The 16,351-nt window shown below is 38.1% G+C and overlaps 2 protein-coding genes across 2 annotated transcripts; one reads left to right on the forward strand and one right to left on the reverse strand.

The window, feature by feature from the left end:
• Positions 1–110: 110 nt before the first annotated feature.
• Positions 111–3,769, forward strand: gnat1 (guanine nucleotide binding protein (G protein), alpha transducing activity polypeptide 1). Its single transcript, XM_014984578.2, has 9 exons — positions 111–372; positions 1,320–1,362; positions 1,444–1,585; positions 1,673–1,830; positions 1,908–2,036; positions 2,121–2,250; positions 2,337–2,490; positions 2,709–2,925; positions 3,010–3,769. Exons 1-8 carry the CDS (start codon positions 267–269, stop codon positions 2,897–2,899), a joined length of 1,053 nt encoding a protein of 350 aa, XP_014840064.1. The 5' UTR covers positions 111–266; the 3' UTR covers positions 2,900–2,925; positions 3,010–3,769.
• Positions 3,770–5,781: 2,012 nt separating this feature from the next.
• On the reverse strand, positions 5,782–13,869 carry edem1 (ER degradation enhancer, mannosidase alpha-like 1). The gene is made up of 12 exons (XM_088005675.1): positions 13,236–13,869; positions 11,650–11,722; positions 11,128–11,231; positions 10,281–10,452; positions 10,006–10,189; positions 9,697–9,871; positions 9,002–9,122; positions 8,649–8,819; positions 8,500–8,573; positions 8,306–8,402; positions 7,738–7,923; positions 5,782–7,438 (listed from the first exon to the last, which is right to left on the reverse strand). The coding sequence occupies exons 1-12, from the start codon at positions 13,703–13,705 to the stop codon at positions 7,349–7,351; spliced, it is 1,917 nt and encodes a 638-aa protein (XP_087861801.1). The 5' UTR covers positions 13,706–13,869; the 3' UTR covers positions 5,782–7,348.
• Positions 13,870–16,351: the final 2,482 nt, after the last annotated feature.

The raw sequence follows: 16,351 nt of genomic DNA on the forward strand, positions 1-16,351 counted from the left end.
CTTCCCTTCACACCTCTGCCCTGTAGCTGTCTTGTCCTTGTGCTCCATTGGCCACCACTGGTCAGGTGGGCTGAGGGAGCCCAAAATCCTTCCCTGTGATGGGAAAAAATACTCAAACAATCCCCAGCTGCCGGCAGTTGGCGCATCAGCTGCGTGCTTGAAGGCACCGGTCAGACAGTAGCAGGCGAGCAGCCAACCGGGACCTGCTTCCATTTTCCCTGACATTTGGCTTTTGAAACAGAGGGGCCCTAGCCGGGAAAAGTAGGATGGGGGCCGGAGCTAGCGCCGAGGACAAACACTCCAGGGAGCTGGAGAAGAGGCTGAAGGAGGATGCTGACAAGGACGCAAGGACCGTCAAGCTGCTGCTGCTAGGTACAGACACCTGTTGGACAAGTGATTTAGAAGCAATGGTTTCAATACATCATGATCTGATCAGAGCCATTCCCACACCTTAGATGGTTTTAGTGTGCTGTTTTAGTTGAGCTGTAAAATTACCTTACTGTGACTTCCTAACTTGTTTTGGTTAAAAACTTTCCCTAAAACAATTCCTGCTTTGACTTTCACAAGCAATTTTAGTTCTTGTTTAGCAATCATAAAAGCAAATGATGTCGGTTTATGCATTGTTGCAAATAACACACCTAATTAATTTCCAGGGCTGATATTTTTTTTACTCTTTAAAGTCTCTAACTGTGCATGAAAAGATGCAACATATCAAGTAAGAGCTTAATAAACTGTGTCACTGAATTGCTGAGACACTCAGATAATCATGCAAGGCAATCCCTGCTAATCCTGACACAACAGGTTCTTCCGCACAAAGGGCTTAACACTGAAGGACACTGACCCTGAATCAACAAACCAAAACAGATTTATAGCACCTTCATTTTACATCTTCTGAATTTAGACTGAATGAGAGAAACTGTCAGAGTTACAGTTTATTCTATAAGCTAATAAAATACAGAGCATACAGTCAAATGTAGTTGGGCTGCTTGAAGTAATTCAGAGTTGTAATATTAGTTGACAGTTGAAAGACTGCACCATCTGAAAATACTTTGCATACACATAAGAACCTGTTTCAGACATTGTTTCATGCACTGCTTCATCCTCTCCTTATGGTGATGCAGGTCAGGGGCCAGTAAAAAAGATTAGGGCTGAAGTAAGAAGAATTATGCCACGCTTGTTGGGAACATCTTTTGGAGGATATAGTGGAGGACCTGAGAAAAACAGATGTTATTCCAACACCTTCAAATCAAAGAAAATGTTGGGATATTCTGATAAAATAGGCGAAGATATCTTCTAAAATGATTTCTTGTCTTTCATAGGGGCTGGAGAATCAGGCAAGAGCACCATTGTCAAACAGATGAAGTAAGAACTTTGTATCTAAGCAGCATTTATTCCTTCTTGTCCGAAGCTATATTCAATAGTAATGCTACACTTTCTCCACAGAATTATCCACAAAGATGGTTATTCGCTTGAAGAATGCTTGGAGTTCATCGTCATCATCTACAGCAACACCCTGCAGTCCATCATGGCAATCGTGAAGGCCATGAACACACTCAACATTAACTACGGCCACCCCGATCAACAGGTGACACCACACGTCTATATAAATCTTAGGTCAAATGTTCCAAGTTAAACTTATTGATGTGACTGTCCACCTGGGTCCTTCCTGCAGGATGATGCTAGGAAACTGATGCATCTTGCAGACACCATTGAGGAGGGAACCATGCCCAAAGAATTGTCAGACATCATTCTGCGTCTGTGGAAGGACTCTGGCATCCAGGCCTGCTTCGACAGGGCTTCAGAGTATCAACTCAACGACTCAGCTGGATAGTAAGCAACAACACATTGAAACACTGCTCATGAAATCGTAAAAATAAGTCCACTGACAGAGTTTAATTTTCACACAGCTACCTCAATGACCTGGAGCGACTGGTCCAACCAGGCTATGTGCCCACTGAGCAGGATGTGCTGCGATCAAGAGTGAAAACCACTGGTATCATTGAGACCCAATTCTCCTTCAAAGATCTTAACTTCAGGTGAGTCTACGAATTATTGCTCATTAGTAGGAATTAGGATTGATCGGGCGATCACACAGCAAATTGCCTTTTGTTTTGATCCAGAATGTTTGATGTGGGTGGCCAGAGGTCAGAGAGGAAGAAGTGGATTCATTGTTTCGAAGGTGTCACCTGTATCATCTTCATTGCTGCTCTGAGCGCCTATGACATGGTGTTGGTGGAGGATGACGAAGTGGTATGACAGAGTTGACCGTTGCATCTCATAATTTATGGTAAGAAGTAAAAATCTGGGTGACTTAAAAGTTTTTTTTTTCCTTTCAGAACCGAATGCACGAGAGTCTCCACTTGTTCAACAGTATCTGCAACCACCGCTACTTCGCCACCACCTCCATTGTCCTCTTCCTGAACAAAAAGGATGTGTTCCTTGAGAAGATCAAGAAAGCCCATCTCAGCATGTGCTTCCCCGAGTACGATGGTGAGATTTTCATGAACTACTTAGATTCTTTTTTCAATGTATAAATGACAGTATCGTTGGCAAAACATGATCTAGCTATGTGAAGAATAGACTAGCTAGCTGCAAGTAAGTTTAGCTCTTCATTTTGTTTGTGGATGTTAAAGTGGAAAAACAACTCTTCCTCATTTCATCGATGTTGTTGTCATTTATCTTTTATATCTCCCTGTTGTCCTGCCCAGGGCCCAATACTTATGAGGATGCTGGCAACTACATCAAAATCCAGTTCCTGGACCTGAACTTGCGCCGAGATATAAAAGAAATCTACTCGCACATGACCTGCGCCACAGACACAGAAAACGTCAAGTTTGTGTTTGACGCCGTAACCGACATCATCATCAAAGAAAACCTGAAAGACTGCGGCCTCTTCTAAGAGCCAAGCAGGGAAACTAAATGAAGGTGAGCAAAGTCAAAAATCATGCAAGTCTAACCGAGAGTGATTGTTCTCCTATCTAACACTTGTGTTTCTATGTTATTTGACAGGGTAGCATCTTAGCCCTGTCACATTCCTCAGATTCCTCCTCAATTCAAACAGGGAGACAGCCCTATCAAAAAGCCATCATCAAACCAGTGAATGCAAAAAACAGAAATAACATTTAATTTGCTGTGTTTAAAAACTAAACTTGTAGCTTTGACCAAAGACTCCTTGTCATTGAGACATGAAAATAATCCTGTGCAGATTTTAAGATGAATTGATTTTTTTTGTCAAACTTTTCTCATTTGCCCATCTTTGGAGATGAATGCAATCTGTAGCTTTTGTCTGCATAAACTGATTTCTTTTCAGATGTACTCATGAATAGACGCAGTGTCTCTAAGCTCAAGTAATCAGACAGCATATAATTAAAGGGCTAACAAGATGGCCTCACCACCTGCATATGCACTTCAGCATCAGTTAGACTTTAAGATGAACTGTCATTAGAAAAGGCTTTTTCTAAAGACACAAAACAGCACAATTTGTGACACCAGAAGATTATAAATTGAACTTCTGAGAGAAGCACTAGATTTTTTTTGTCTTGTTTTATTGCAGTAGTTGAAAAAGGGCCATTGTACATAACTAATCAAATTTCTAATGGTGTGTTGTAATACTGTTAATCAATAAACTGTTAAGCTAGAGATTAATTTAACCCCAATTTGAATCTTCCTGTCAAAAAGCCTTTGAGTCAACGTATCTGTACTGAAATTCAGAGAAATATAAAAATGTACACGTTTGATTAAATTTATTAAAGCTTCTGTAGAAAACTCAGCAGTGTGTCATTTTTTTCCAGAATTAATGTCTTGTTTTTAATCTCCTCAGGTTCATGGAAATCCCTTTTATGACTGACTGATTTAGACTCAAAAATTAGCTATTACATTTTTTTTAAATCATTTTTGTCTTGGATTGACAAATGAGAGAAAAACTGCAAGTGCTAAAATGGAATAGCTTAGAACAGTACATATTTATGTACTAGTGTGGCCAAGTCAAATTTCAGACCTACATTGAATTTAAAATTGGCACGATTTCATGTTTTCCGATGATTCTTTGTTCGTTTGCAAAGCGCAGATACAAATTTTAGTCTCTAGATGTGGAAAAAAAGTGAATGTTTTCAGCATAAGAGGGCTAATGTCTCAGCGAAAATATATCTGTGCATTTATTTTTAGTCAGATTGATTACTGCAACAGTGTCTACAAGTCAGACAGCTGCAGCTGATCCAGAACGCTGCTGCTTGTGTTCTTACTAAAACCAGGGAAACAGAGCACATCACCCCATTTCTGTAGCTAGAGAATTGATTTTATAAATCCATGAATGGCTTAGGACCAAAATATGGTATATTATTGCATCAACTTTCTGGACCACTCAGGTCTTCCTGTTCAAATCTACTCTGCATCCCACAATTAGAGCCAAACAAAGAAAATTAATCTGGAAAACTGCAAAAACTGCTGATTTTTGCAGTTCATTTTAATCAAGGCTAATAACTCATTTGCTTAGGGTTGCATTTGATTCATAATAACTTTAACATTCTAGACTGTTTAATTTTATGAGTTTGCAAGCACTTTGTGTTGCCTTGCTGTTGAAATGTGCTGTACAAGTAAATTTGCCTTTCCTTGAGGCATAACCAAAACATAAAGGTGTAACTGAAAAAAAGGTGCTTCTAAAAAAATTACAACTGCATGTTTTATTTTTCTGATTTCTATTTGAAAGACATTTTTGAAACAAAACAGTTCCTTTAATTTTAGAATTATGCGCTACCTTGAGTTGGCCTCTAAAATATATTAGGTAACACTTTATTTGAAGGGGGTTGAATAAGACTGTCATGACACTGTCATAAACATGACATAACACCTGTCATGAACATGAATGAGCCTTCATGAATATTTATGACTGTTGTCATAAAGCGTCATTCGGTAAATTATGACACTTTTAATACAAAGTTGACATTATTCAAAATGTCTTTGTCATGACAACTTGACATTAACCAAGAAATCATTACTGATATAAATTTGTTATAAAAGTATTACTGATTGCACTTTAAAAATTAGGTAACTTTATGTTATTAAAGGTAAAGTTTAAACAGTAATGATTTCCTGGTTAATGTCAAGCTGTCATAACAAAGACATTTTGAATAATGTCAACTTTGTATTAAAAGTGTCATAATTTATCGAATGACGCTTTATGACAGCAGTCATAAATATTCATGAAGGCTCATTCATGTTCATGACAGGTGTTATGTCATGTTTATGAAAGTGTCATGTCAGTCTTATTCACCCCGCTTCAAATAAAGTGTTACCATATATGAAAGCTTGTGGTTATGATATAAAATGTGATGAAAAAGGCATATGAACAATTTTGCAAGTCACTCCATTTGCATTTGCCTCCCTCACAAAATTCACCAGAATGGGAGGTGCATCTGTTTTCCAATACGTCAATGACCTTTGACCACTTCTGAGAACTACATGTGACTGCATCACATCCTGAAGGGAGGCGTTAGTAACGCAGATAACTATGGAGGATTTCTACTTTATTCTGAGAAAAAATGAAGTTAGGTGTAACCACATCTACATCTGAATATGCGAGACGTGACCTGGGTATTTGTCACAAACGCAGACAAAATCAAAGGAAAGCGGACCTAAACAAAGACCGCAGCAGAATTACACAGTAGCAGAAAGATAATTTCAATGTATCAAATATTTGTAAATTATATTGAGTAATATTGCATAGAAATGTACCTCAGTATTGTGAACAATATTTAATGTTGGAAACAATAATAAAATGGAAAATAGTAGGCAACATTGCAATTTTATTTCTTACAAAAGCATTCACTGATTCTTGCATTTCTAATAAACCCTGAGTTTTTAACCACATGACAGGTATGAAGTGCACCAAAAGAAACAGCTCCAGTCTCTTCTATACAAGTACAAATCATAAACAATGCAGTAGAATTGTCACCAATACAAACTTAGCATTTAAAATAAAAACATTTTATGGCTTGTGATGGTTAAAAGAACCGCAGATAGACATGGAATGAAACATTTGTGCAATATCAAAAGTGGCAATAAAATATGTTCAAAAATGTTATCCACGGCTAATATGCACCACATGGCATCCAGAAATACTAAGACAAATAGAAGGCACTTAAAGAGTCAGCCCTGAACCTCATTCTGATGGGGGCACAAAGCCCTAAGACATAGAGTCAATAAAAGTTTGAAAGATAAACACTTATCTCAATATTGTATTTTCTCAGTATTGTCAAACATGAGTCAAAGGCAAAAAAATGCAGTTTACTCCCCAGACTTTCTGTCTCTGCCCAGATATGCATAGAGATGCACCAAGAACCTGACTGACAAGCAAAATAAGAAGATTTTGGAGAACTGACTGGTGACCAGATCCGTTTCTGAGCTCTCCCGGTGTGTGCATTCTATTACTAATGGAAGAAGTTTAACTATCATCAGCAGGTGATCAAAATTGAAGTGAAAGGAAGTATATAAGATGTAAAGAGCCATTTCAAATCAAAGCATTTTGCATAACTTATTAAGACGTGACTGCTGTTCATTCAGGCTGCGGGGGACAGCAGGAAACTTCACCAGAGTACAGCAAAGTTGCTCTTTCAAACGTGTAATGAAACAAGCTACATTTAGTAATGTGTGCAGCCTTTCTGGAAATCTAACAATTAAGATAAGAAACTATGTTCTCTAGGAGAACAGAGACTACCCTCTCATTACAACACAGTCATTTTGCCTTTGCTCTGAAAATAAATAATTTGTGATTTCACGTAGCACAAAGTTAGAAAAAAAGATCATTGTTCCTATATAGTTTTACATCTTAAAGAGAAATTAGAATTGGCTAAAAATCTATATTAGTCTGCCATGAGACTCTGATTGGTGCATCTCTAGTTTTAAACACCAGAGTTTTGCAGTAATGCTGTTCGATTAAAAAATATCTGGAGTGAAAAGCAGCTCTTTTAAGAGTTTTATCTCACAGCCCTTACATAATAGCACTGATCTAATCAGGTATATCAACTTAAAAAAGAGGCATTGATTCTCAGGTTTAGAGAGTGGCTTGCTCAAAGGTCAACATTTGTTTATAGGCTATGCACTCCTCTTAGTTCAGACAAAAACTAACAAGCAGAACTAATTCTCCTGACCTTGGACGAGTCACCTTTGTTGGCATCATTCTCTAAAACCAAAAACCCTTCGCTTTAATACAGTCTCGTCTTCTCAGGATTCATTACTGTCCATTTCCTGTCTAGATCCAGATCTGAGAAATAGATGGTACAAAGACTCTGAACTGAGGAAGTCCTCCTCTCCAGTCCTTTCAAACAAGCGTAACCACATCTGTCCTTTTTCGTCAAAACACTCCCACCATATGATCAATCTGCCTCATGTAGACACTCTTTAATGGCAGAGCATATCGACGCTCCTCTGGAATCCTGTTACACTGCAGAGAGACGGAAGAAAGAGAATAAATACAGAGTTCCTTCACAATGATTGAAAAGAAAAAAAAATCACTTTAATTTATAGAGAATGGATGAATGGACTGATGGATGGATGAAGGAAAAGAAATGAGAACTAACAGATATTCTACATACTTAATTTTCTTTTTCCATACTGATTCACGCCTGGAAAACACTCCGGCCAAGTTTTATGTTTTTCCAGACTGAGAGTGAACCCTGAGGCGAGCTGTTTTTCTGGTCAAACTCGCTGGCCACATTAAATGAACCGGGATGATGATCTTACGTTGCTGATGTTGCTCGGAGGCGGCTGGTTGCTTGTTTCCGTTTCTGCCAGCGCTCCCTCTTCACATGGAGACAAGTCGTTCCACTGCTTCTCCCTGAAGCGCTTGTCTATAGGCACAACATGACCTTCTGTAGTGAAGATATATTTGTTATCGGATTTGTGCAGTGGGTTGTCCTCGTCAAATAGCTGCAATGCAGAGGAAAAGACAATAAAATTCCCCAACAAATCAATTCATATATTCAAAATGGTGCATTGGGGGCATACAGTATTCAGATATCCTCTTAGCATGTGGAAGGTAATCAGAAATAGAGTATTAAACATATACATATATATTTATTTTTTACACTCATTCTGGTATAGTACGATACGTAGACCTTCATGCGTGTTAACACATGAAGTTTGCTTTTCATCAAACTTTAAAATGTGATTCAAAGATTGCAAGTCTTGCATTTTAGCACAAGAGGTCACCAAATCCTACACTTTTGTCTTTAAAGTGCACTTATGCCTCAGGAAACAATAAAGTAAGTTCCTCCATATCTGAGAGTAAAGCCTCAGATTGAAAACTTACAAGATAAAGGTATTTGCAGGTTTCACTGAGAAAAAAGCTCTCCATCCGATCCTCTTTGGATTTATCCACAACATGGTGGAGTGTGGCATATCCGCATCTGCAGTAGCAGTAACACAGAGCAGAAAAGTAGGCAAATGCATATCTTTTTTATATATATATACATGTCCAAAATCAGTAAAAACATAAATAGGTACCTGACTTTGGCATTTTTCTCAAGGCTCTGGAGAATATCCATTCCAACATGCAGATAGAAAGGATTTTTTGTTGCCTGTGAGAAGAAAGTAAGGAAAATTGATAAAAAGCAATCTCCCACAAACAACCACTGCTGTCACCGAGTTACTACCTGGTACAGCAGGTAGGTGGACTCCACCAGCTCTGGTCTTAAAGGGTAAAATAACACATCGGGAGCTTTGAGCTGCCAGTTGTATCTCTCCGGCAGCGCCCCGAAGCGCTTCCAGATGGCATAGTAGAAGGCATGCAGGCAAATGGCGTCATCGATATCCCCGTTCAGCACCTATGAGTTACATAAATCCTTATTTTAGTTTACTGGAACTATATACATATATATATATATGTATATGTATATATATATATATATATATATATATATATATATATATATATATATATATATATATATATATATATATGTGTGTGTGTCAAAGGAAAGTAACAGAAAAAAAAAAAAAAAAACACCTGCAACCCGGGAAAGAAGGCCTGAAGGGAGTCGATCCACGTGTTCATAATCTCACCACTAAACATGTTCACATTAACGTAGAGAGGCGGGTCACCCTCACCTTCATTGCAAGACTCGCGCCTGAAGGAGAACAACAAAGGGAAAAGATTTCACACAATTCAGTTATACAACATTCCTCTCCACATTAAAAAAAACAAAAAAAAAAAAACATACAGTGACTTTCTAGAGTACGATGACTTTTTTCATATTTTTTCACATTAACACCGACATTAAGACCAACAAGAAGGAGGCCATAGCTGGAAAGTAGAAGGAAATTCATTGATGGTTTTATTTTTTTAGCCTGTTTTTGTGGGTGCATTTCTTCCAGCAGCAATGGGGAAACTACTGGAAGAAATGCAGCTAAAGTTATTAACCCAATAATAAACTCAAAACTTTAGAGTTGCAGCTTGACACAATGTAGAAAAGTTCAGAAAGTTTGAATACTTCAACAAAGCAATGTATATAAAACATGACTATGCTGTAAACATTTCTCAGTTTTAATTCCTCTCTTTGGTCATTCCCAGACAGACTCAGATCCTGTTGCTGCGATATTTTCACATTTCGGCTGCAACCAAAAGAGACTCTCAACAATGCAGAAAATTGGAAAATGAACAAAATCAATCTCTCAAATTGTTTTTCTCCGTTTGGGACTCACCCTCTTCTCAGGTGGTTCTGAATGCTCTCATAAGCTGCCTTAAACATGCGGTAATCCTCTTTCTCACCAAATAGGATGTAGGATTTCAGCAAGTACTCATAAAAAGAGTCCATTCCAGCTCCAAGCCCACTCTGCTTGCCAACCCACTGGCCTGTTTGGATATTAATGACATTTCCTGCAAAAAGAAACCAAAGAGGGATGTTTGCACCTTTGGCAACATCAGGCGAGAACCAAGTATTGAAAAGAAAAGAAAATCAACAGGCAAAGTGGAATTAAAACTCCTCCACCCCAAATGGAAGCTGTACTTACCCAACAGGCCAGTTTCGTTGCTTCTCAGATTCCACAGAGCTCTGACGGCTCGCCTCGCCACCCATTCGAACGTCGAATCCCCGATCAGGCGACTCAGAATGCCAAACTCCACCAGCAGGGACCCGGCTCCTGCGGTGCACGTCTCATTGACGCCGTCCTGAGGGACTCCCGTCTTCAGGTTCACCTGCACGCAGGACACAGGCAAACAATCAGCCTCGGCCTCGCGCACGGAAGAGGGATGACTTACTTTGTAATCAAAGAGTGATCTCTCTCACCCTGGGGTAAGGAATGCCCGTGCTTGTGTTCTCAAAAGCAGGAAGCAAGCGCACAGCCAGGTCGTGAGCCAGATGCAGAAGTTCATTATCATAATCTCTGAAGCCCACCTCCCCGAATGGGTGCTTGGGGTCAGTCAGCAGAATGTGTGCTGAGATAAGGCTTCCAAGGATCCTTCAAAGATTAAATAAAGAACTAAGAGACGCCTTTATTGCTGTCGCTGCAAAATTGTATCAGTCTTACAAAGAAGTACAGCTACAGCATTTATGTTTTTTTCAGTAAATGTACAGCTTTATTTTTTAATATCATTGGAGATGCACGAAGAAATTGACTGCTGACCAGCATTATGCAAATTGCTGATTGATCAGCCCTGACCAGTATTAATATATATACTGTATATACCCATAAAGATAAATGTAATTAATATTTTCAGTGATGTATTGTTGTTTTTGCTATAATGTGTTAAATTTGCAGTCATTTTGTTTTTACAGCTTACAGCCACTATTTGGGCCTTTACATACATTCCTACTCTACTTCTAATGTAGATAACTAACTAGCACTCATACCAAGCTCAAAAGAAAATATAACGATATAACATAGTTCTTGAAGAGAAATTGGAACTGAGTAAAATTGGTCAAAGCTTTATAACTGAAAACTGGGCAAAACATGTTGAGCAGAACAGAAAAGAATGACCCAATCAACTCATAAGATGCTAAATGAGTGATAATTTGAGATAAATGCTCTATAACATGTATTGGCGAGCACCTAGAAAACTTTACGTAAGAGCAAAACTTTAAAGTTGATCACAAGTTGGAGAGTTTTTGGACATTTCTAAGGTAACGTTTGTACCTGATGTTAGCCTCGAAGACTTGCACAGTTGAGTCCTTGTCAAAAGACACGGTATCTATAACCAGTTTGACGGCTCTCTGGAACTCTGACACATTGCCAAGCACCTGGTGAAACAAGACACCCAGTTTAACCACAGCGTATTCTGCGTTATCTTTCTGGTTTGTTTAAGATTGTGAATGCTGCTGCAGCTGGGTGAAAGGAAAGCCCTCAATTGCCAACCTTTAGACTGACAAACAAACACATAACTAATTCAAAAACGGGTAATTTTGAGAGCAGTAGACGACCCACAACTTATACAGGAAGTGTTAACCACCATGACATAAAACACACCACTTGTGACTAGCAATGTGTGCAAAACGATTATTTTCTATGGAAAAAGACCAGAAAGAGTTCAGATTTATATTCTAGTTTTGTATTTTCATTTTATTTTTCTTTTCTGCTGAAGTTATAAGATCAAAACCTCTAGCATGTCCTCAAGGAGATTTTCTGTGTTAAACAAAACCCAAGTGGAAGCTAACTTACCAGCAGGGTGTCTAAGGTGTCAATGAGTGTGAGTGAATAGTTCCCCAAGACGTCGTTAATATTGATATTTGACCTACAACAGAAACAGGAAACAGTGGGAAAGCTTTCTTACGACACCACAGAACAGAAAGTACTTTTTGCTGAGCAGTTTTGATGGTTACACAAAATCTAATGTTAGTGGAAGACATCTAATCAGTCTTATCAGGTCTCCAAAGTTACAGTTTGCTTCATCTTGGGAAACACGCAGCTGATTTGGAAACAAAAGGATCTTGTTATTAAAACGGATTAGTATTTTTATCTTCATTTCAGCTGCAACTTGTCTGCAGCTATATTGCTTTCACTCCAATGTAATCTGACTCACATTTGGTTAAAAATAACATTGAGAAGTTTTGTAAAACTGTTCATTAAAAGTCTCCCATTTGTGCAAAACAAAACTTATATGTATGGATTTATTTAGTAGATTATTTTAATTTTGTACTACACAGTCTGTACTTTTCATAGAAGTTAAATGACAGTAAAGGAATCTTTTCTTAATTGAACCGAATATAATTCAAATATAACTAATTTTGCAATTTATTTTCCAGTATTTCAAAATAACTACAATTAATGTGAGCTTCATTTTAAACAAAAACACTGTTCATACACCAATTAATTATCTGCTTAAAATTAAATTTGTCTGAAAACAGAAATTTGTGAAACTCAATTATATTGTTTTAAGAAGACTTCCTGTCAGTTTGTCTCAAATAACAGTTTCAGAAAGAAAAAAATGTTTCTTCATTTCATGTTTGATGGCCTTTTTTTTTTTTTTTTTTTTTTTTTTTGCTTTCAGAATTACTACAGCCTGTCCACTTCGTTGCCTGAATCTCTGGCAGTCTGTTTTACCTTTTAATTCAATTGTTCAACAAGAGAAGTTCCATTCTGCTTGTCTGCATTTGTAGAGCAAATCTGGTTGGAAACTGTTAGGCAACCAGATTCACCATATTGTTTACTTAGGCTGTTAAAACAGAATTAACAAAAATGTAATGAAGTTTAAAATATTTCATCTGAAAGTCTTTTTCTAGGTCGCCATATGGAGGGCGCTGGGTGGTCAAAATGAACAAATTTGCTGTAGCTAGGATTTTGATGATATAGGATAAAATGTATATTTTGCTAAATAGAATAGAGACAATATACATTTTAAAGCTGCCCTGTGTACTGTTGAGCTTTGGATTAAAATGTTTTCAATGTCTCCCAGCCATGCAACACTCTGATCTACATGCCTAACAAGTTTTTATGCCTTAACCTACCTGATTTAAATTTGTAAGCTTCAACATAAAGGAATGACAAGCTGCTGAGGTAATTCATGCCTTTGAGTCAGGTATGGAATATCTTAGACATGCAGGTCAGTGTACTCACACGACCCGAGTTGGTCAACACAGGATCAGTCAATGAATCTTGTGTGTGAATCTGAACCATGACCTGCTTGTTTCCTGGGCCAGCTTATTTGCTGCACTTTAAGCTGATTTGCCTACAAACTGCAACTGGAAATCTCAGCTTATTTAAAATAACTAAAGGACCAGGACCGGCCAGATCAGAGAGAGACTCACGGGTTCAGCACGTCTGGACCTCTCCCCTCACAATCAATGGGATTCAGCTCGTCCTCTGGAAAGGCATATTTCATGTAGTTCTCGTATCCAAAGTAGAACATTTCTTTGGCCATGTCTTTCATTTTCACCCTCAGCGTGTCAGGGAAGGACGTATACCTCCGGACGTACTCATCCTTGTTGCCATCGAAGAGGTTCAGGTAGGACCTCCTGGGGGAATCCTCCCCGATCTTTGCGCAGGTGGTCGCCGTCTCGTCATACCTGTGATCCTGGATTCTTTGGGACCAAGAGGCAGCGCTCGGGTCGGCTTCCTTTTCCTCGCGGAACAGCAAGTCCAGTTTGTGCAAATTAAAACCGAGGTGGAAGTTGAACCCGGAGCTAATCTCAGGTCCCAGCCCGAAGGCTAGCCACAGAACCCAGCTTACAGAGAGTCTCAGGACCACCAGACCCACTACTATTGACCTCCATTGCATCTTTGCCCCAGGTCGGTCTTAAAGTACATAATCCAAGTCCTCATTACCTCCGAGGTATATCTGAACACGAAAACCGCTGTTTGTCAGGCTAAACTACAGGCACGGAGGCTCGTACGGTGGAGATTCTTCCTCACTCACTTCCTGTCAACAAACCAGCCCATCCCAAATCCGGTGATGCGATTGGCTAATCGTTCTCGTCATTATTTATTTGGAAAGGCGGGCTTATTGCTGATTGGCTGATGACGAGCTGTCAATTCTCCTGTTAAGTTTCGTGGCACTCCGGTGAAACGCACCAATAAAAATGAGCCACAAGAGTGAAACTGTCAGAAGCCGAAACATTATTTGGTTACATTTAAATCTAGGACTGTACGTTAGACAATTTTGCAAAGTAAATGGTGCGCTTAACTGTTATGTCAATCAGCATGGTCAAAAACAAACTGTGTATATGGGCCACCCAATAAATGAATAAATCATTAAACTCACAATAAATATACAATATATACTGCTCAAAAAAATAAAGGGAACATTTCACTTTAATTTTGTGTGTGGCTCCAAATCCAGGCCTCCATTGGTTAATAAATTTGATTCCATTGATGATTTTTGTGTGATTTTGTTGTCAGCACATTCAACTTTGTACAGAACAAAGTATTCAATGAGAATATTTCATTCATTCAGGTCTAGGATGTGTTATTTGAGTGTTCCCTTTATTTTTTTGAGCAGTGTATGTTCTTTTTCATACATATCCACTTATACTTATAAATGATAACTAAATGTGAGACTTTTGTGTGCTTTTTGCCAGTGGTGGTTTGTGTTTTAAATCTCTACCGTGAGTGCAGTTGTTGCCCGCTGTCTTTTTTTTAATTACTGAATCACAAACACTGACCCTGACTAAGCCAAGAGAGGCCTGCAATGCTTTATATTAGTTAGAGATGTCCGAAACACGGCCCCTAGACTGAAATTGAAGAATGTTACACATTCAAGCTGAAGCAGGCAGTCTTACAATGTGAAATATTTGAAACAACACAAATTATTAATCTTTTAATAATCATGCTTTCTGCTGTCCTAATTTCTTATTATATAAGACCACACATGTCCAGCGATTGTTTCTAAAAAGGACCCAAAGGTTCACCCCAATCTTGCATTTAATTGATATATTAAACTTGGATAAATAAAGCAAATTATTTTTGTCTAGATCCAAAGCCAATTGTTGCCGAGACTAGACAACATGGAATCAAGTAAACCTTGGGAAAAAAACAGTAAAACATGGAGAGCTGAATGGTTTTTGTATATAAGGCAAACTTACAAAACCCTTTTTTGTTTATGGCCTGAAATGATTTATAAATATCTTTCCTCCAAAATGACTACATATCTTGTCTTACTAAAATATTGCATGTGTAGTTTATTGTTAAACAGGCTAAAACATTGATTTTTAAAAAAATAAAACAAACTCATATTTGGTGGCTGCTGGAAATATTACTTTAATTATGCTGCTTTTAATGCTAGCTTTAACTTTAGCACATGTTGAAATATTAGACTGATCCTGATTGTTTTGAGTAGGCCTCAATTTAGGTTAGATTTAGACTCATAGTTTAATCAATATATAACTTAATCAGTAGAACATTTTTCTTAGCTATAATGATCCTGATTTGATTAAAATTAGCCTAATCAATACTTTTTTTATAGTAGATCATATTCTTAAGAGTCTATAAATCATATATTCATCTGAAAATGTTTTAGCTCATTATAACCAAAGAAGTTGAAAACTAATCAGAAAATATTGAATGTAACAGATGTTTTGGTTATGTCTGTTTTATAAGAGTTTGAAGATATTATATGAAACGTCTGCTAATTTTTATGTATAAACAAAATCTGCTGTTTGATGCACTGGGTCACAGGAGACGTCAGGAGAGCCAGTTTGAGGCAGTTTGAAATGAGAAACACAGATAGCTGATGAACTTTGGTCCCGCTTTCTTCAGTAAAATGTTTCTGTATGAAAATGAACACATCTATTGTTCGTACCCTGGGAAAGTACGCAGGGAGGATAGCTTAGACAGCGATGAATTCATCCCTTGGCCTTGGTAAACACCTGCATGGTGGCTGGCATGCAAACAGCAACATATTTCGGGCTCTTTGAGTCCACCTCTAAATGGTATGTTAGACTCATAAGACAGATATATAAGTAATTGAGCTAAAACAGCTGGTCAGATCACTGGGGTGGAACTGTCTGAACCACACACAGTGGCGAAGGCGCGTCTTCGTATTTTTTGTATTTTTCTAAGGTGATTCATTTCTTCTTTGTGGCTTTGGTTTCTGATGATTATGTTGAGCTGTTGGTGTGATTTTATCCATTTGATTGTTTGAATAAATTCTGGTTGATTGTTGAAGTTGAACAGCGATTGCTGTCTTTATAGTTTCACTTTTACACCCGACATTAACGGACCTGGGGAGACGAGATAACGAGCAACAGGTAGTAAATATATCGCTTTCTCAACATGGCCCACAAACACTTTTTATTGGCAAAAAAATGCTATTGATATTCTTGATTTTATTTTATGACCATGTGACTTAATGATGCTTTTGGAGACATGCTAGCATACTTCATGTTCTCAGACAGGTTCCATTTAAGACGATTTATTAATCAAGCCT

The sequence above is a fragment of the Poecilia mexicana genome, unplaced genomic scaffold (assembly GCF_051168715.1).
Source record: "Poecilia mexicana isolate PSO_F unplaced genomic scaffold, ASM5116871v1 scaffold_5, whole genome shotgun sequence".
NCBI classification, from domain to species: domain Eukaryota; kingdom Metazoa; phylum Chordata; class Actinopteri; order Cyprinodontiformes; family Poeciliidae; genus Poecilia; species Poecilia mexicana.

What these genes read in the sequence shown, in the direction of transcription:
- gnat1 (XM_014984578.2), top strand. Translation starts at nt 267, where the DNA reads ATGGGGGCCGGAGCTAGCGCCGAGGACAAACACTCCAGGGAGCTGGAG. An exon ending in CGTCAAGCTGCTGCTGCTAG is followed by an intron (nt 373 to 1,319) that starts GTACAGACACCT and finishes TGTCTTTCATAG; the next exon opens with GGGCTGGAGAATCAGGCAAG. An exon ending in CTCAACGACTCAGCTGGATA is followed by an intron (nt 1,831 to 1,907) that starts GTAAGCAACAAC and finishes ATTTTCACACAG; the next exon opens with CTACCTCAATGACCTGGAGC.
- edem1 (XM_088005675.1), bottom strand. Translation starts at nt 13,705, where the DNA reads ATGCAATGGAGGTCAATAGTAGTGGGTCTGGTGGTCCTGAGACTCTCT. An exon ending in ACACCTTAGACACCCTGCTG is followed by an intron (nt 11,232 to 11,649) that starts GTAAGTTAGCTT and finishes TTGTTTCACCAG; the next exon opens with GTGCTTGGCAATGTGTCAGA. An exon ending in GAGAAAAATGCCAAAGTCAG is followed by an intron (nt 8,403 to 8,499) that starts GTACCTATTTAT and finishes CTGCTACTGCAG; the next exon opens with ATGCGGATATGCCACACTCC.